Raw genomic sequence first — 18,610 nt, 5'->3', positions numbered from 1 at the left:
TTGGTGACGCTGGGCTGCGACTCTCCCTTTTTTTTCCTGCTCTCCTGTGCCTACCAAGTGGCTGATGGGAGCCTTTGATTGTGGGTCGGTGGGCAGTGGTACTGCCGCGCACACCGGAGGAGAGAGAAAAGAACGAAGAACATGGGAGAATGGAAGCAAGCAAGTTGTCTTTCGTCAGCCCCCCATGCGCTGGCGCCACAACTGGGCATGGGGGGCGTGGGTGTCGATGCTGCAAGTCTGCAGGTGAAGTAGACACGCTGTGTTATGAGCAAAGAGTGCGTGGACATCAAGGCACAGATAAGCACAAAGGCATGAACGCCTGTATCCTCATGTACGTCCTCGGGTACGCGCAGTGGCGCACAGCGCTGCGGTTGGCCCCACACATCGTTCGCTTTACTATTTTAAAATGAAGTAACGCGGGGAGAGGAGAGGAGGGGACGAGTGGAATCGGCTTTTCCAGTCTCATAGCTCTTCTACTGCCTACCTGCTCCCTTCCAAAAATATGCACAGAGGCATGCCCACACCACAGCCAGCGCTGCTGTCGTAGAGCGTATACTAGTCGTTGTCGTAGCGCAAATACGTAAGAGTTAATGGGGTGGCAGAAAGGGAAAGAGAAGCACAAGAAGACGTAGATGGAGAGAGGGGGGAGGGGGGCACACAGAGAGGCACAGCCTCAGGCGAATACACGCACGGTCACCGAACATGGGAAGGAAGAGAAGACACAACAACCAAAAGATGAAAGCGAAAAGACCAAAAGAAAGCCCCAGCCTGGCGCATGGAGTACGACGCAGGCGGGCAAACTAAAACGGCGTGCAACACAAGGGAGAGTGGAAGCGCTTGAAGGCCTGCATTCCCACTTCAGTGGGTGTGTGTGCGTGTGCGGGCGTGTGTGTGTGTGTGTGTGTGAAAACGAAAAGCAGATAGAGCGCCAAGGAGAGCGAAGGGAAAGCGGCAAGAGAAACCGAAAAAAGAACGAATGGGCGCCGCAGCCTACCACCAATACGCAAACGAAGAAGAGGCCAATCCACAAAGGAGAGAGACGCAGAGAAAAGAGACGCGCCTGAGTTGGTCTGTCATGCAGTCCGATGCCCGTATGTAAGTGAAGGAGAGGGAAAGAGAGTAGCGGCGGCAGCAGCAGCAGCGGCAGATACATGACCAAACGACATTGTGCGAACCGCACGCATGGCTGTCCTGCGCACTCTGCATGGTATACCATACAATGTCCATGTTTCACAGAGTCGTCTTGAACCCCTGCGCAACCCCCTCTCTATTGTCCTCCACCTGCTACAGAGCCCTTTGATTGGTCGTGCTTCGCGACCCTGGCGACACCACCGCCTCCATAGCGCCATCATCGCCCTCTACACACACCGCGCCTTCCCGCTTCACAATAATGCCATAGTACACGACCTGGGCCACCACCACCACGTCCAACACGAGCTGGAAGCAGCCGCAGACAATAAACGCTAGCGCCTGCTTCGCATAAATGAAGTAAACTACCTTGATAACGTCACCGCCCACCCACGTGAGGATGAGCAACGTAGTGAGGCCCTCCGTGCTACGCCGCCGAGCGTGACGAAGAATCTGTGGGAGCACGAGTAGCGCCTCGATGCCGAGCGCCGCGTACCCCACCACCTCCGCCGCGTGCTTCCAGACGCTACCGATGGATATGTAGTAGAGTAGAACCATCACCAGAGCAGAGACAGCGACGATGAGATAGCTATAGACGAACTGAAGCGGGGCGTATCGCAGCAGAGCGGCCTCGATGCAGTCCTCAATGCGGAAGAGAAGCTGCAGAAACTTGGCAGCCACACAGCTGATGCCAACCGATGGGGCGGACGATGGCGAAGCGTCACCTGAGCCCCCAAACCCGTTGTGCGCCTCTCTTGACGAGGGCAACCACGCCCCAGCAGATGCTGGGGCATTTGACGGTGACGTGTCATCTTCATCGTTGATTGCTAGGCCCCGCTTTCCTGCCGTACCGCCGCCGGCCACAGAAGACGGAGTTGCTCTTGCTGGAGCCTCTAATGCCACAGTCGCACTGACGGAAGCACTGTCCCCGCTGTACATATCCGCGGATTGAGCGCTCAGTACCTGCTGCAAGTGCACCTGCAACACCTTGCACAGCACTATCCCGTGCACCGCAATCCCAAGAATCGCCTGGCAGAGGAGGGCGAAAAGAAAACGATGACCAATATAATAGTAGATGCGCAGTGTGTTGCTCGTCAGCAGGATGAGGGAAACAACAGGCGAGTAGCCTTCAATCGACCAGGTGCGATGAATCTCGAGGTACTGAGCCACATAGCCAATGTGCGGTGCGATAACGAGCGCAATCTCGAAGCAGACTTTCAGCGCCTCCATCGTGGGGCTGTTTTACTTCGGTGAATAGGTGCGTCTGTGGATATCCTCTGACTGTCGGGGCAGGCGCACTGTTGTGTAGATGCGGAATATGGTGAGCAGACACAAACGCAATCTTCGGCAAAGCAGACCCTGTGTGCAAATAAAGACAAGCGCAGGGCAAACATATATATATACACACACAAAGAAGAAGAAGCCAATCAAGGAGAGGGACGCGGTGCTGATGAGGACTGAGCCAGATCAAAGGGCGGTGTGTTTCTACATGGACATGTGCATCATGAGCAGGTGAGGGTAGAAACCCGAAGGAAGGAGGAGGGAGTGGAAGAGCGTGGCAACGGAACAAAGAAGCCAGTGGCGTGGAGAGAGAATCACACAAGACAGCAAATGGTGTGCGCAGATCTGCACTCGTTCTTCTCTCTTCTCTACTTTCGCATGTGAAGACACACACACATATATATATGAAAGGGGAAAGAGAAGAAAGCGCACATGCCTGTGGCCCCCAGCCGGCAGGCCTACCAATGCCGCTCCCTTCTGCCCTCCCCAAAAACTCAGCTTTATGAACGTGACGCCATCCGCGCCTGCGGCCTCACCATCCCTTTCCCATTATAGATCCAGCGTGTGTCGCCTCCTCTCTCTCTCTCTCTTTCGCCCACTCTATGTGTGCTACTGCCAACGCAGCTGCGAGCGCCTTGTTGGCAGCCTCTTGTTCGTTACTCTGCTGCTTCGTACTCCCGCACTTATGTGCGTGGGTGGGGATGTGCACCTAACGTGTATTTTAAGACGCCAACGGAAACACGAAACAAAGCCACGCAATGGGGGCACAGAGAAAGAGCGAGAAGCGCACACCAACAGCAGCTTGAGAAGGGAGGGGGAGGGGGGCGCGGCAGCATCGGCAGCTGACGCGCATCATGCCGAGGTGTCCTGCGTGCTTGAGGACAGCTTCTGCATGTTGCTGATGACCTCGTCGGATAGCTTTAGCAGTCGGATTACCGTCTCCTCCGCCGTGTTCGCTACCCACGAAACAGTCGCTGGCCTCCCCGCCTCATCACCGTTGTCTGTAGCCTGGCGAGTGCTAAACCGCTCCCTCGCCACTGCCAATGCCGGCAGATATGCCTCCCGCAGCGAAGTCTGCACCCCCTTGGCTGTCTGCATTACACTCATCTGCAACACTGTCGACACACCGTGAGCAGTGCGCAACGTGCTCCAGAGCACTGCATACACCTGCCCCACCAGCGCTGCGTGTTGCAGGAATGACAGCCGGTCCTCTGGGTGAATGCCTGAGCCATCACGCGCCTCAGCATTACCCTCTGCGTTCTCAGTGGGTCGGAAGAGCTCCGCCAGCTCAGCCCGGTATGCCAGCGGCAAGGACATGACACCCTCTGCCGCATCCTGCAGAATCGCCTGCAGTGCCGCAACCGCGTTGGCTGACGTCGCCACCTCGTCGCCAATCTCCGCCACATTGGCCAGTACCACAAGCGACTTAGAAAGCAACGTTAAGTCGTGGGCGGTGTACGGAACAGGGACGCCGCGACGACCCTGCGAATGCATGCTGTTAGTGTCCTGATGCTCCTCGTGCTCGATCCGGCCGCGGCGCTCTTGATACTCGATGTGGAGGCGGACAGCACACGCCAGTGCCATGTTGCTCACCGTACCAGCCGCCAGCACGCCGGTCACGCTCACTGCCGCCGCTGTCGGGTAAATACCCGACGTGTCAGCCGCACTGCCTCCCTGCTGCTCTACCTCGGCGTCCCCGACGGCACCACCAGCACTAGCTGAAGCAGCAACGGCATCTCTGCCTGCCAGATCCTTCCGCGACGCGGTCATGGCTTCCATGACGCTCATCACGTACAGTCGGACATCGTCCTGAAGGTGCGCCAGCTCATCTGCATCGATTACCTCCAGCCCCTCCAGCTCCGTCGTCACGAACAACGCCGCGTCGATGAGACACGACAGCGCCGCGACGTACTGCCGCTCCGTCTGCTTCGTCACCTGCAAGACCTCCTCCGCGCAGCCGTCCACCTCGTTTGTCACCACCATGCTCTCCTGGTTTGCGTTTGCCGCCTCGTAAATGATGTCGAAGACCATCGGTAGGTTGGTTGGACAGCTGCACACCGACTGCAGCGCCATCCAGGCCTTATGCAAGAGCGGCAGCAGCACAACAACAGCCGTCTGCTGCGCTTCCGACGCGCTCGAGAAACGCACCGTGCCGTAGCGACGTGACGAGAGCGAGGCGCCGTACACACCATCGTTGCGACCATTCCGAACCATCAGCGCCGACACGAACAGTAGCGAACGCACTACAGCGTCGACGGAGGCGTAGCTCGCTGCCTCGTAGTTGAACGAGACGCCGCTGGTGTTCTCTGATGCCTCGGCCGCTAGAACCCCGGTCAGTGCGCCAAGCGCCGCGTCGAGGGCGATAGACGTTTCCTCGCTGAATCCGCGGATCGGCGCCGCAGTGGAGGCAGCGGAAGCAGTCAAAGCGTCCTCCAATAGGAACAAGATGAACTCGGCCAGGCGATCGACAGCACCGGCAGCAGTGGCCCGGGAAGCACCGTTGTGGGACATGCACGTAAGGTTGAGCATCGCCATGGCCACCCAGCAGCGGCCCTTGGAGCTGAGACGGCCGGCCATTGCAAGAGTCCCAAGCACCAGCTCCACAGCCCCTTCTTCCACAAGGGCATGAACCAGAGGCGATACGTTGGCTGCAGGGCTGCCACTATGATCGGTAGCAGGGATGAGCTGAGTCCTTGTAGCGACATCAACGCTGAGCTGGCACATGTTGGCAATGCAACGACAGCACCGCTCGCGCACTTCAGGTGTGTTCGGATAGGTGCGCAGCAGTTCAGTGATCAAGTGCGGTGGCGCCTTCGGAGGCGGGGCGGTGTGCTGCTGTGCTGCGGTCAAGTCTGTAAAGAGGCGGTTCGATGGCAGTGGAACGGCAAGACGCGCGGCTGCGATGTGCTCTGTGTCCTCGTTCGACTGATCGAGCTGCACAACGTGCTGCAGCGCGGCCTTGGTGAATGCTTCACAACCATCACGATAGTGCTCCGTTAGCGCTGTGAGGAGCTGCGGGAGAGACACTTGCGGAGCTGGAATCTGCTGCCCCTGCGCGTCAAGTACTAAACTCTGCGCCTCTGTCAGCGAAATCAATCTTAACCGTGTACGACGGAGCATTGCCAGCTCAGCCAAGAGGGCTTTTCTGTGAATGGGTGGGTGCGCTGCTCTCCCTCTGCGTCGGCAGGGAGAAGGACATGTGCGCAGTGTTGCATTAGAGAGAGAGAGAGATGGTGAGAAGGAGAAAACGCGGTAGTGCGTCGAAGCCATGAATGCCCTCGCATGCAACAGGGGGGAGTTGGTTAGGAGCGCTCACTGATGGGCAGCGTGGATCGAGCAAACTTCACCATCGATGTATATATCCCCGATGCAGGGTAGGGAAGAAAGAGTAGCAGTCCCTTTTCACAGCCTCCCTCCTTCAGCCCACAATTCAGCAGCGGCCTCTGCGCTTTGTCCCTGTGGCGGTGGATAGGCGCCCTCCACCACCACCACCACCCCTCTAACCACCTGGAAGGTGCACGTTGTCTCTTTTCTCGTGCTTTCAGAGTATAGCGCTACACGTAAATACACTCGCACATGAGTAAGCACCGCCGCCGTCTGTCACTGTCTCCATCTATCGATGCTCAGCATTCGTCCATCGCATCCAGTGCACATAAGCTGATGGCCTTCGCCAGCGATGTCATTCACGCGACACCAAAGGAATCGATGAGAAGCAAACGAAGAAGAATCGACGAGCTCAAGACGTAACACCAAATCACCATGACTCACAACACACAAAGACGAAGGACTCAGTGCTTCGAGACTCCAAAGCGGTGCCACTACTTCGTCCTCCCCTTCGCAGCATTCCGCTTCACTCCAGCCGCCTTTCCGAACTTGCCGCTGTGGTTGTAGCCACCGGACTGGAACTTACGCTTCGTGATCTTGCCTGACTTGGTGTGGACCTTGTCGTAGGAGAGCTTCTTGTGCAGCCGTGGGTCCTTCTTGGCCGCCATAATCTTCATACGGCGGTTCTCATTGCGCACCTTGCTCTTGACCACCTTGGGAATGAACGACTGCCCGCGTGCCTTGCAGGTGCGCCGACGCTGATTGTTGCTGCGCCCCATCCTGCAAGGAGCTGAAAGAGTGAGAAAATGAGCGAGCGAGAAAAAGGGAGAGGCGTGGTGGTGGTGGTGGCGCAAGCGGACGTGTGCGCCGTCTCGAGAGCAACACAAGATGCAAGGTTCACGCGCACGCACTCGCACACGCGGAAGCACGTGAGAGGTGGACAGAGTGGGTCGCGTGTTCGACACCGCGTGGTCTGTAAGTGGGTGGGGTAAACGATATGCACAGGTAGTGGAAGAGAGAAGCATAACTGGGAAGCGGAAGGAGAACACGATCAATACCATGCCAGCTTCTTCATCGAATTCTGAAGACGTAATGGCTGATGTCAGCCGGGGTGCGCCTTCAAGAAGGTCAAGAGGGGGTGGCGTGCCCATATCTGCACAAACCACACGCCATCACCACTTTTGTCAGTGTGCCGCTCCCCCCCCCTCCTTCAGCGCGGAGGCTAACATGCGCTCCTTCGTTTATGTGAGTTGGTGCTGAATGTACGTCTCCCCCCCCACCACCCCACCCCTCCTCCCTCTTACCAAGTGGACATGACTGCCTGCATGTCGTTATTCGATTAAGCGAGAGTGTGAATGAGTGAGTATGAGAGACAGCCAATGCTGTATAGTAGACACACACTTATCAAGGGGGTCCGCGGCAGACACCTGCAGCTCATCCGCCTCCCCCCTCCCTCATGGACTGCAAGCATCCCGTATGAGCGCACGACACTCGACACGATGAAACTTAATGAACAGCTCTGTGAGTACTCTTCATATTGAGCGCAACGAGTATGGGGCAAGCATACATGTCTGCGTGAAGTACGCGCGTTGGGCAGGAGAGGTTAGTGTTAGCTACTCCACAGAGCCATCGACTAGCTACGCTTAACACCTCACAACCACCGCCACTCATCCTTCACTCGCCGTCGTCGCCGGAGGACGAAGAGGACGCAATGTTCATAACGCTTTTTCGGCCAGAACTTCTATTAACGATGTCACCATGGCGCTGCTTCGACGACGGCAGTGGTGGTTGCAACAGCGACCCGGATCCAGAAGATGCGGCGATGCCGAGCGTTCTGAGCTCTTCCTCGTCCTCCAGAGCCATTACACGACACGGCTGAGCCAACAACGCCTCTGCTGAGCGGCGGTTTGCAGGCGAGTGTGTCCTCCCCTCCCTATTAGCAGGGGGATCCACCCACCTTGAGTGTTCCTTCCGCAGTGGTGACGGTGGAGTCTGCGCGCTGGTGTGCGAGTACGAAGATGCCGTCTTTCCTCCGGCTTTCAGACACCGCACCTTCTCGGTCGACAAAGATAACGAGACGGAGGATGCGCCCCGCACCGAGGAAGAGGCATCACTGGCGTCATCATTGGGGTCCTTCCGTTTGTGCTGGCGGCGCCGGTCCTCCTCGCCCTCGCTGTTCTCGTGGCGCCTCTTCCGTCGTTGCCCCTTTCGACCTTCAGTCCGCGGTGCCGAACCCCCAACACCATAATCCCCATCATCGGTGTACACCTTCTTGAGTGAGCCGTGCTTCTTGTTCCTTTTCTTTGCGGCCACTGCCAGGGCGCGGTCGAGCGAAGCAGAGCGGCTCCAAATTCGCGATGACCCCGAGGAGGACGAAGACGCCGACATCACCTCAGACGGAGCGACTGTGGCAGCAGCCGCTGACCCCCTTCTCTTGTCCTTGCCAGCGTGCTGGCCTTTCCACGACGGCAATGACGCGTTCTCTGGCCAGTGCTTCTCGACCTGTCGCTCATGTTTCTCATCGTCCCTGGCCCTGTCCATATCACTGCTGCTGTCGTCATCAGTACTCTGATCATCCTCCTCCGCCTCCTCCTCCTCATCGCTGGTGTTCACAACAAAGCCGGAGAGGCTGCTGCCCTCGTTGTCGTCAGAGAAGTACTCGCCCAGCTCCGCCCGCTCGCTAGAGGAGGTGGAGCTGCGAAGGCTCGATGAGCTGCTGGACAAGTTCAGCTCCTTCGCGCACCGCCTACAGACATTCACCGTGGGCATCCTTCCGTCGACCTTACTCGGCTCTGGCGGGTGCGGCCCGCCACAGGCTTCATGGCGCACCTCCCCGCATTGAGTGCAGATGAGAAGATCGCCGCCCACCTCGTGGCAACCGGCACAGCAGCCCATGGTGATTAACGGCGACGCGGCACCTGTACGGGCGTGGCGAAAAGGGGAGTCACACAAAGTCCCGGCCACTGATGGCGTATCCACTAACAAAGCCGCTGCTGCCGAAGTCCCTAGTGGGCATGTCTCATACGGGATGTTGGCCAGCGCGCTCGTGAAGGTGGAATTGGCCTCACAGCCCTTCACATTACTCGCAGCTGGAGCACGTGATGAGGAAGAGACTTGCAGAATACGAGCAGACGTACCCTCGCCGCTGACAGTCGCATGTGCCAGCGGCGGCCATGATGATGCCTTCTGGCTGCCGACAACAACAAGACTCTCACGGGTGGAGGCAGCCAGACTCTCCTCAGCTCCCCGTTGCGGCGCACTCACATCGGTTTGCGTGTCTGCTAGGATTGAGCCGCTCGCTCCTTGCAACGCCCGCACCGCGAGCTGGGATGCCGCAAGCAGCTGCCGTTGAGTGCTCAATACGTAGGTGTACTGCTCCTGCTTACGGTAGTAGAGGCCCAGTAGTTGCTGCTCGCGGCGTGAGAGGGGTGTGATGAGCGGTGCAAAGCAGGTGGTGGCGAAGGCTCTGCGCTGCTTCGTTGATGAACTTTGCAAGAGCGCAGAGGTGGTGCAGCCAAACAAGTACACAAGCAGCGCATCCACAGCCTCTATTGCAAACCAGGGCGACACAGGGCCAAGTCGATCGCCGTTGAAATTACCTTGCTGGTCGCTATAGCCGCCACCCCTTTCGTAGGCCTGCAGCTCCTCGGGAAAGACCTTTGCTACTCGTGGCACGACGTACTGCACAAAGTACTCACTAGACGACAGTGGTGGAACCTCGATCTCGCTGTGAGTGAGAGCCGCTTGGCAGTCCAGCGCACGATACTCAGCAGTGCTTCCGACACTCACTTCACCGGAGGGGTAAAAGGGATACGCCTCCGCCAGGGCCCTCCACTGCCGCTTCGAAAAATCCGCCATGGCAACCTGAGAGCACTTGTTGGCACGTTATATGGGCGCGTTTGGCTCTGCGCTTGTCGTTCTTATGATATCATCGATAGGGATTGGCGATCGGTCTCGTCACATCTATCTCTTTCATTAGTTCGCCCTGGTGCTCATCAGATGTGGATGGGGATTCGCCAGCAGGGCGGCAAAGGCGATGTTGTGGGCGAAATTGGCGAAAGTGGAGGAGGAGAAATCGCACGCTGAGTCCGGGTGTTAACAGCAAAGACAGAAGAACGTAGGGGAGGACGGCAAGAGGGAAAGGGCAAATGAGTCATGCGTCTTGTTTCGATCTTCAATATCCAGAAAGCGCCAACACAATGCTGGACACCCAGCAGAGGACGCCCTTTGAGGGCAGATGGGTTTGGAGAACACGAGAGCGGGTCTGCATGCAGTAACTTCGCTGTGTGTGGGTGGGTGGGTGGGTGTGTGGGTGTACGTTTGTGTGTCACGCAGAGCCTTCCTTGCTATCCATAAGCACAGAAGTCAACATAAAGATAAGAAAAAGGAAACGCTATTGGCGAAGCAAGCGGTTAAATGCAAGAAGTCCGCTGCATCAGCGAAATCTCGTTTCTTTTTTTTTCCCAGTACGCATGGAGAGAGAGCCCCATGCCGTTACTCTTCGGATATATGAGCATCCTGGCGTGGGTGTTTAGAGTTGGGTTCACCGCCATTTATGTGTTCACGTCAAAGAGCGATACCCTCGTCTCACTCTTCCTCTCCCCAGTGGCGCCACAGCCGGTCCCTGCATTCACGAGAGACGGGCCTTGTATGTGGTCAACAATCCAAATCGCGAAACACACCCACGCAGAGGGCACGAGAAAGAGAGGGGGAGGGGGGCGGGGGCGGAGGAGTGAGATGGTGCAAAGGCAAGCACAAGCGCTGACGTAAAAATCGCACAAGAAGAAGAGCCACCCAAACAAGGCAAGAAGAGGGGGGCTTATAAACATTAGAGGCACAGGCATAGGCAGATCGATAGAGACACGCATACGCCTACGCCTGTGTACACTTTTTTGTCCCCTCTATAAACATATAATGGTGTGTACGTGGAGTGCGCGCGCATAGCCGTGCGGGTGTGCGTGTATGTGTGTGTGTGTCTGTCCGCGTGTGTGGGTGCCCAGAAAATGGTCACAAAGAAACGAGAAACAGGGGGAGAGAAGCTATGACAAGAGGGGAAGGAGAGAGCTGGGTGTGTCCGTGAGCAGTGGCAACATTGTGCGTGTGTGTGTGTGCGTGTACGTGTATGTGTGCGGAGTCGCCTCCCGCTCTCCACCTACCCCCTTTGCGACTTGCTGAAAGAGGAAGAGTCCGAGAGAACCAACAGAGGAAAGGAAAAAGATTACCGGCCATCATTAACGACGTTAACCACCACCATATTGCTCATCGGCATCGACGCTACTTCTTTCGCCATACGGTGCAGTGGGAGAAGCCCAGTTGATAGTGGCGAATGTGATCGCGGATGAGGAAGGCCTCGTCCGACTCGCTCAGGAGCTCCAGCTTGCTCGCCAGAGCCGCCTTCACCGCCTCCTCGCTACGTATACCATTCTCCTTGCGGCCGCCCAGCCAGCGTGACTTCTCCGTCGCATCCTCCCACCACGAGTACGGGTCTGCGAGAATGAGGATACCGTCCTCAGCCAGGAGCCGCGCAAAGCTGTCGAGTAGGCGCTGCGGGTCTGGCACGCGATCAATCAGATTGAGACAGAGTACGCCATCAAAGGTCTCCCCCTTCCTTGCCTGCCAGTACTTCACGTTGGGGTAGAGACGCGATGCCTTAGTCGTGATCTTGTGGTCCTCCTCGAACATGTTCATGGCGTCGCCGGCGTAAAACTCGCAACGATCCGGCCGCGCCTCGCGTGGCAGCTGCAGTTCGCGCGGTTCTGTGATCTCACCTTGCACGGGAGCGGTATAGGCCACTCTCTTGCCTGATGTCGCCTGGTTGACCACCTCCTTGGCGAGGTGAATGAACACCTCCGAGAAGTCTATGCCGATGACGCCGCCATCGAACACCTTGGACATCTCCAACACCGAAGCGCCAGTTGCGCATCCGATGTCGAGTCCGCGCAGATTGCGTTTGCCTGTCTGGATGTAAGTGCGGAACTTCTGAGCGACACGCGTTGGAAAGTCGTAGGCCTCGCTTACGGACTGCAGACGCTGAGTATAGCTCTCGTGCGAGGGAGTGTAGTGAAACTCCATGTACTGACGCGCCAATGCCTCACTCTCGTAGATGTCAGAGCTCTTCGAGTCACTCTCCGAGAAGGCAACATCGCTACCGCCCACGTCACGTCTACAGCGCCCGCAGCAGCACTGTCGCATCACACTGACGCCAATCATCGGGGTGCCAGCGGCGGCAACAGCCGTGAGGGAGACAACGCCGTAGAGCTTCTGCTGCTCGGGTGTCCAGCTCTTTGTCAGCTCACTGAGCTCGTTGGAGACTACTGCTGAAAGTTGCTGCATTGCTTCAACTGGAGCAGAAGTGCCTTTGAGTAAGCACACAGATCAGCACACACACACGCACAATGCTGGGGTTGATGAGGCGACGAACCTCACGAAGGGAGCACGAGACAGGCAGAAGTGACGAGCTGACTCTTGTGTCGTTGAATCTGAAAGGCGAAAAAGAGAGAGGGAGAAGTGCGCAGGCTGTGATCGAGTGTGAAGTGTGCAAATACCTAAACCTCTGCGTGTCTGTGTAAGTGGCGACGGCCGTCCGTTGGACTTTGCGTCACCTCTGCTTTGATGTAATGCCTGGCTATGTCTGTGTTGTGCGCGTGAGTGGAGCCGTGCATTCGCATCGAGCAAATTCGTGCACACGCCCCATCGACATCATGGACGTGTCCGGAAGAGATAAACAGAGAAAGGGGTTGGAGAACGGTGGTACAAGCAAGAAAGTCCAAGGAAAGCAGTGAAGTGATGTACCTATGCGACCTGACGATGGTCAGCGCTCGCTTGACAGCGCATTCAAAGCGAAGTGCAAGCCGAGATGTGTGACTTCTCTTTATCATGGCCACACACACACACACACACACGGAGGCATCCCGTCGTTTTCAATGGTCGACGACCGCGTACAGTAAGTGAGAGGCAACAAAGAATCGAGCGAAAAAAAAAACTAAGAATGTCCGCCGATACACAGCCAGACATGCATAAAGGCACAAATATCACACCTGCCATTGGTGAGGGAGGGAGGGGAGGGGAGGGGAATGTGAGCCAGTGAGTGGATCAGGAAGGTGACAGGCGGCGACCACGAAACGGCAGGCTCAAGAAAAAGAGACCACGCAGGCTGAGGGTGCGAGAGAAGGGTGGGAGAGCCACGCTGCCACAGTATCACAAGTAGGCACACACAGCACCAGCCATAATAAAATGGAGCAAAGAACACGATCGGCAAACTGGAGGGAAATCGTACTATAGAAAGAGAGACACTCAGCGGAACACAGAGGCGGGCTTGAAAGGGAAAAAAGGACAACAGGCCAGACGTACTTGCAAACGACACTCTACACAAGCACACCAGACACGGACGCGAGAGGCGGCACTCAATGCGCGTTCTCTCTGATATTAAAGCCGCACGCACTTTCCACTGTGCGCAGAGTGCCGAATTCCGAGTGTCTTGTGCGTGTCTGTACGGGCTCGTGTCTGTGTATGGATGTACGTGCGTGTGAATGCGTATAGGCCGGCGAGCAAAACACACAAAAAAAAAGAGAGACCAGACTAATGAAGAGTCGCAAGTGCTACTGTGGGTGTGTGTGTGCTTAATCTTGTGAGCAGGGAAGAGAAGCTGCTCCAGAGGAGAGGGGACGATGAAAATGAGAGGTAAATATAATATAAATACGAGCGAGAAAAAGGAGAATGCAACGGCGCCGTTTAGCCCCTCTCATGCAGTCACAAACATGCAGAGCAGCGCACTGGTGTCGGACGTCAGCGACAGCCACATTGCAAAGAGCGAAATAGAGAGACAAGAAAAAACGCGCGCACACACGCAACGATACTGCACAGGAGAGAGAGAGAGAGGAGGGGGGAGGGGGGTAATTTACCCCGTCCGGCAAGAAGAAAAACAGCGACAGCGGTGAGGGAGAGAAGCACACAAGAGCAAAGGAGAGGAGTAGTGGGAGGAAAGAAATGTGGTATACTGGCACCCTCCCGCTTCTCTTCAGCACCCCTCCCCCCCCCTCCCAAAAAAAAAAGCGAAAACCAAAGAAAAATGATGAGTAGAGACGGCGGAGAGGGGGGCAGAGGGAAAGCGGTACACAGACTCGCACACTCGCACACAAATACGTCCTGGTATGGGTATAAGTGTATGAGGAGACGAACAGAAAGGCCATGAGAGAAAAAATACACAAGCAGCTAGACGCTCAGTCACACACATTATACACTTACACGCGATGACTGATCCTGTCACAAGGACCTCCCTCCCTCGCAGGCCCTCCCACCTCTTCCCTTTTTTAAAGTAAACCTCTTCGCTGCCTTTCCACTCCACCGCCACTTCTCTACGCGCGAAGGCCGACGGCGATGTAAAGGCCACTCGTGGTGCGCTCCGCCTTCGCGTTCTGCTGATTCTCGTACGCGGCGGGCTCCTCGCCATCGTCGGCGTGGTCCTCGAACTCAGGGCCATTGGCACCGACGTTGGCACGACCAAAGAAACTAAGGTTGTGCGAAGGTGTCCGACGGTTCGTACCAAGCATTGGCTGCCCTTCGTGGGCTCCCCCATGGCGGGCATGGGCCATGGCGGGGTCTTTCGGCCGACGCATCTTCTGCCGAGGCTCATAGAGCCCCTTCACGTGCGCCCACTTGGCGGAGGTCAGCATTCTGTGCACCGCGGACTTCGACACCTCGATCTTGTGGCGCACCGTTAGCTTAGCGTCAAGGTGCGTCGGCGTCACAATGAAGCGAAGGTTACGGATGTTTTCCTCCGGCTCGCCTGTGGCTTCCATGGCATCCTGCATAAAGGACTTGGTGAGCTCATCACGCCTCTTCGCCAGCGGGATATCCCAATCAGAGCCGTGGAAATGCAATCCGTGGGTGGTCATCTCAAACCCGAGCTGATCAATGTGGCGCCCCGGACGCGGGTAGCGGAGACCGTCGATGATGCGATCGCCACTCTCCCCGTTGCTGAACACGTCCACATTCTCGCGGCTCTCGCTGTGGTCGTTGTACACAGATGACGGCATGGTTCGCTCAGACGAGGGAGAGACAGTTGAAGCTTTGTTGGATTTGTGAAGCCAAAGGATGTGTTGATAATCGCGGTGATGAAAATGAATGCCTTGCTAAGGATGCAAGTGGTGTAGGAAGGGGAAGAAAAACATGCGCACGTGCACGCGTGTAGCCCTGAGCGTAGCGGTGCGCGTGGAGTGAGTTCTGTGTCGCGCGGTGTTCTTGTCTTCTCTTCTTCGTGATGTGCTGCTCCGCGCATTTATTTGCTCACGTGGGCACACACACACACACAAATACCCGAGTACATAGGGAGAGGAAGAGGGAGCGAGCGACACGTAGACGTTAATGAAGAATGGAGGAGAGAGAGCGGTGGTAGGGGAGAGAGCACATGTGATGTAGAGCGGTGTGTCTCTGGGGCACACGTGTCCAAGAGACACAAAGGCACGCACCCCAGGAGAGAGTGTGTGTTGAGGTGCAAGAGGAAAGTGAGATAAAGCGCGGGAAAGAAAAGTCGTCTGGGACTGCCTCTCATCAGAGAGCAAACGACTACCGGCACGTTTAGCTGATACGTCCGCATGTCGTTAGTCAGTCCACACACCACCCCTCCGTCCAATCATCAGTTGCGCTTGTTTTTCCGCTCTTTTCACGCGTCTCTGTTTCTCAGATTGCGAGAGACCCCACGCACATTACTCTACAAGCATGGATGTGGACGTGGAAAACATGCATGGCTGTGTACTTGCGTGTTGGGCATTCGCTGTTGCTGTGGATGTGTTGGTGGGCGTTGTCTGTCTTTTTTGTTGTTTGTTCGTTCGTTCGCTCTTCGTTCGCTTCTTCTCAAGTATATATAAGAGAGAGAACGAGCGAGAGAGAATCGATTGCGACAGGCCTCTTATGCTCCACTTTGTCGTGAAGAGCGCCTCGGTAGGAGCGCTGCAGCGGCAAAGGCGGCGTTGGTGGAAGAGAAAGAGCGAGGGAGGAGAAGAGTGGTGTTGAGGGAGGAAAAGGGGGTCGAGAGAGATGAGCAAAGCGAGCTGGAGAAAGTGTGAAAGCCAACGTGTGCATCGCCTTCGACGCCGACGGTGTCACTTTACGTTACCTGCACGCCCCTCATTCTGCACGGCTGTCTGTGGGTCGCTTGACGACGCACGCACACAGGTATGGCAGTACTTCCATAGCCGCGCACTCGACACATTCCTCACTGCAATCTCAATTGCGTGCTCTTCCCCCCCCCCCCGACCCCGACCCTATCTTTCATTGTTTTAGCTTGTTCGGTTTATGTCCTCTTGTTCACCTGTAGTGTTGCCAACTTTGGTTTTTTTCTTCCGGTTTATCACCGATGCTCATTTTTACTTTCATTTGTCTGCTTCATCGAAGTCCTTTCTCCCTCTTGCTGCTTACAGTTCGATACTCTCTGTGGATTCTGGTCGGTACGCGCGTGGTGAGAAGAGAGAAAAGAGGGGGGAGTGAGAAGGAGGTATAAGAAGAATGCCAAGCGCCTGTGTGTCTGAGTGTGTTCGAGCACAAGTAGAGTTTGCTGTCTCGCTCGCTCGCGCTCTGTATCTCTTCTGCTTGCTTTCTCAGTTCTCGGTTCCGCACCCAACATCATGGCTTGTCAGCGCCACCCCCTTCTCGTTCTTGAGTGCCTTCTTCTCTGCTGTGCTCTGCTCTCTCGCTCTCGCTGTTTTTGTCTCCTTGGCAATTTCGTCGCTCCTTTTTTCCCTTTCGCAACACTACCGTCAGTGCAGCCGCGCTTTCACCTCTTCGTTCGCTCGAGCGCGTTGGGGGTGTTATTGAGTATGTTCTGACCTCCTCCGGAACACACCGCGTGCAAACAGCAGAGCACACGCACACGAAAAGAGGGAAGTGTACACGGGCAGACAGACAGAGAGAATAGGGGAGGTAGAAGCGAGAAAGAAGCAATTTGGAAAGGAAAAAAAAACACAGGGAGCCACCGCACCCGCGCTGACACACCTACCAGAGCGCATTCAGGTAAAGAGGTGGAGAGAGAGAGAAAAGGCACACAAGAAGACCCACGCATACATACACAGGGAGAGAGCAAACAGGCAGAGACCCCAATACACGCATACACACGCACATCACACACATCACACAAGCCCATTTTCCTTGTTGTGGTAGTTCCTTGCCACCACCACTCCCTAGCGCCGGGGATAGAAGAGAACACACAGCGGGAAAGAGAGAGAGGGAGAGAGAGAGAGAGAATGAATAAAAAGACAGGAACATCACATAAAGAAGAAGAGAAACGTAAAGGGGAAAAAAAAAACAAGAGATGAACGACGGAGGTGAAGGCGGCAGCGTGCGCACACACACGCACACGCACACACATCACACACACACACACACATACACACATATAGAGAGAGAGACACACACACATATATATATATATACATGAGTCAAAGGAAAGTCCATGAAGTAAAATATGTTGAGAAAAGGAGGGAGAAGGAAATAAAACAACAAAAAAGAACAACAGAAAGGGATGAGAAGAGAAGGAAGAAACAACACGAGTATGTGGAAAAAAAGAGAGAGGGGAGGGAGGGAGGGCACAAACAACTAAAAAGATGCCACAGGCACTAACACTACAAATCACCTGATCCTATGTTCGCAGGTAAGGGATGCACGCGTCGTCTTTTCTCTTTTGCCTCCTGCCATTTCCCCATTTTCTTTTTTTACTTTAGTTGCTTCGCTTCCTCTTCCTCTGCTCCTATAGGCGGTGGCGGCGACGGAGGGGGAAGGGCATGGGTTGAGTGGAGCCGAATACACAATGAGAGATGGACATCGCACACCCACACATGCACACGCGGCATCCACCTACCCTTATCCCCTACCCCTCTCGCGCGCAAGCAAGCAAGCAGCTCAGCACGCACGCGCCTGAAAAAAAGAAAAAATGGGAGAAGCACCAAGTCTAACAGATAAGGGAATAAAAAGCGCACCAAGTTGTGGACTTCACCAGTCAAAACAAGAGCGCTAAAAGAGAAAATAAAACAAACAAAAAACACACGGACACATACACGAGTACACACAAACGCCTACACAACACCACCGTCGACGCAGTACTTTGCGTTTGCCTACACCTGTGCAGTGTCGGTGCTCTGTGGGGATCAATGGTAAAAATTTGGTACAGTAATAGTAGTAGTAGTGGTAGTAATGGTAAAGAAGAAAAATGGAAAGGGGAAAGAAGTGATCCGAACGAAGCCGCTAGACGAGGAAGAAAGGAGGAGGGGGAGGAAGAGAGAGCATCCAGCTTTTCTGTCGTCCGCTTTGTAGCCCTCTTGCTTGATCTCGGACGTTGGCTTGGCCCTCTTTTTCACTCTTCTTCACTTCTACTGACAGATATATATATATATATATATATATATAGGTATAGATGTATCTCCGTGCCTTTGTGTGTGGGTGTGTGGGTGTGTGCGCGCGCATCCTGCTGTTCATGTTTGCCTTTTCGATTCTTTCAGTGCCCCAAGCCTCGCTGACAGACACACAGTGATAGCATAGCCCTATCGATGCACTCGTATGGGGTGTGTTGCGCGCCAAACAAGTGTATGACATATATGCATATACATCAGCTCAGCGGACCCCAGAGGCGAAGAAGAGCTTGAATCACTTGAAAGACAAAAAAACGCAATAATGAGACGATAGAAGGCGGCACACATGCACTGACGCACGAGCGCACACACACAACGTGACACGAATCAGCAACGCGCAGAAACGAAAACAAAAAAAAAAACTAAAATGATGACGATGAGTGTAAGTACAGCCCAGCGCCGCCGCAGCCGCGTCATGTGCTATTCATTTTTTCTTGGTTGTCGATCGTGTGGGTGTGTGGGTGCTGGCCTCGATAGTG

The 18,610-nt window shown here is 55.4% G+C and overlaps 6 protein-coding genes across 6 annotated transcripts; all 6 read right to left on the bottom strand.

Annotated features, from left to right (window-relative positions):
* Positions 1-1,284: 1,284 nt before the first annotated feature.
* Positions 1,285-2,358, bottom strand: LPMP_262000 (hypothetical protein; the record flags this gene model as incomplete). Its single annotated transcript, XM_010701717.1, has 1 exon — positions 1,285-2,358. One exon carries the CDS (start codon positions 2,356-2,358, stop codon positions 1,285-1,287), a length of 1,074 nt encoding a protein of 357 aa, XP_010700019.1.
* A 903-nt stretch (positions 2,359-3,261) lies between these two features.
* Positions 3,262-5,529, bottom strand: LPMP_261990 (hypothetical protein; the record flags this gene model as incomplete). Its single annotated transcript, XM_010701716.1, has 1 exon — positions 3,262-5,529. The coding sequence occupies one exon, from the start codon at positions 5,527-5,529 to the stop codon at positions 3,262-3,264; it is 2,268 nt and encodes a 755-aa protein (XP_010700018.1).
* Positions 5,530-6,227: 698 nt separating this feature from the next.
* LPMP_261980 (hypothetical protein) lies at positions 6,228-6,512 on the bottom strand (the record flags this gene model as incomplete). Its single annotated transcript, XM_010701715.1, has 1 exon — positions 6,228-6,512. One exon carries the CDS (start codon positions 6,510-6,512, stop codon positions 6,228-6,230), a length of 285 nt encoding a protein of 94 aa, XP_010700017.1.
* An 895-nt stretch (positions 6,513-7,407) lies between these two features.
* Positions 7,408-9,591, bottom strand: LPMP_261970 (hypothetical protein; the record flags this gene model as incomplete). The annotated part of the gene is made up of 1 exon (XM_010701714.1): positions 7,408-9,591. The coding sequence occupies one exon, from the start codon at positions 9,589-9,591 to the stop codon at positions 7,408-7,410; it is 2,184 nt and encodes a 727-aa protein (XP_010700016.1).
* Positions 9,592-11,007: 1,416 nt separating this feature from the next.
* On the bottom strand, positions 11,008-12,066 carry LPMP_261960 (methyltransferase, putative; the record flags this gene model as incomplete). The annotated part of the gene is made up of 1 exon (XM_010701713.1): positions 11,008-12,066. One exon carries the CDS (start codon positions 12,064-12,066, stop codon positions 11,008-11,010), a length of 1,059 nt encoding a protein of 352 aa, XP_010700015.1.
* A 2,021-nt stretch (positions 12,067-14,087) lies between these two features.
* On the bottom strand, positions 14,088-14,768 carry LPMP_261950 (hypothetical protein; the record flags this gene model as incomplete). The annotated part of the gene is made up of 1 exon (XM_010701712.1): positions 14,088-14,768. The coding sequence occupies one exon, from the start codon at positions 14,766-14,768 to the stop codon at positions 14,088-14,090; it is 681 nt and encodes a 226-aa protein (XP_010700014.1).
* Between the last annotated feature and the right edge of the window lie 3,842 nt (positions 14,769-18,610).

The sequence above is a fragment of the Leishmania panamensis genome, assembly GCF_000755165.1.
Source record: "Leishmania panamensis strain MHOM/PA/94/PSC-1 chromosome 26 sequence".
Classification (NCBI taxonomy): Eukaryota; Euglenozoa; class Kinetoplastea; order Trypanosomatida; family Trypanosomatidae; genus Leishmania; species Leishmania panamensis.
This window is presented reverse-complemented; position numbering and strand designations above follow the sequence as displayed.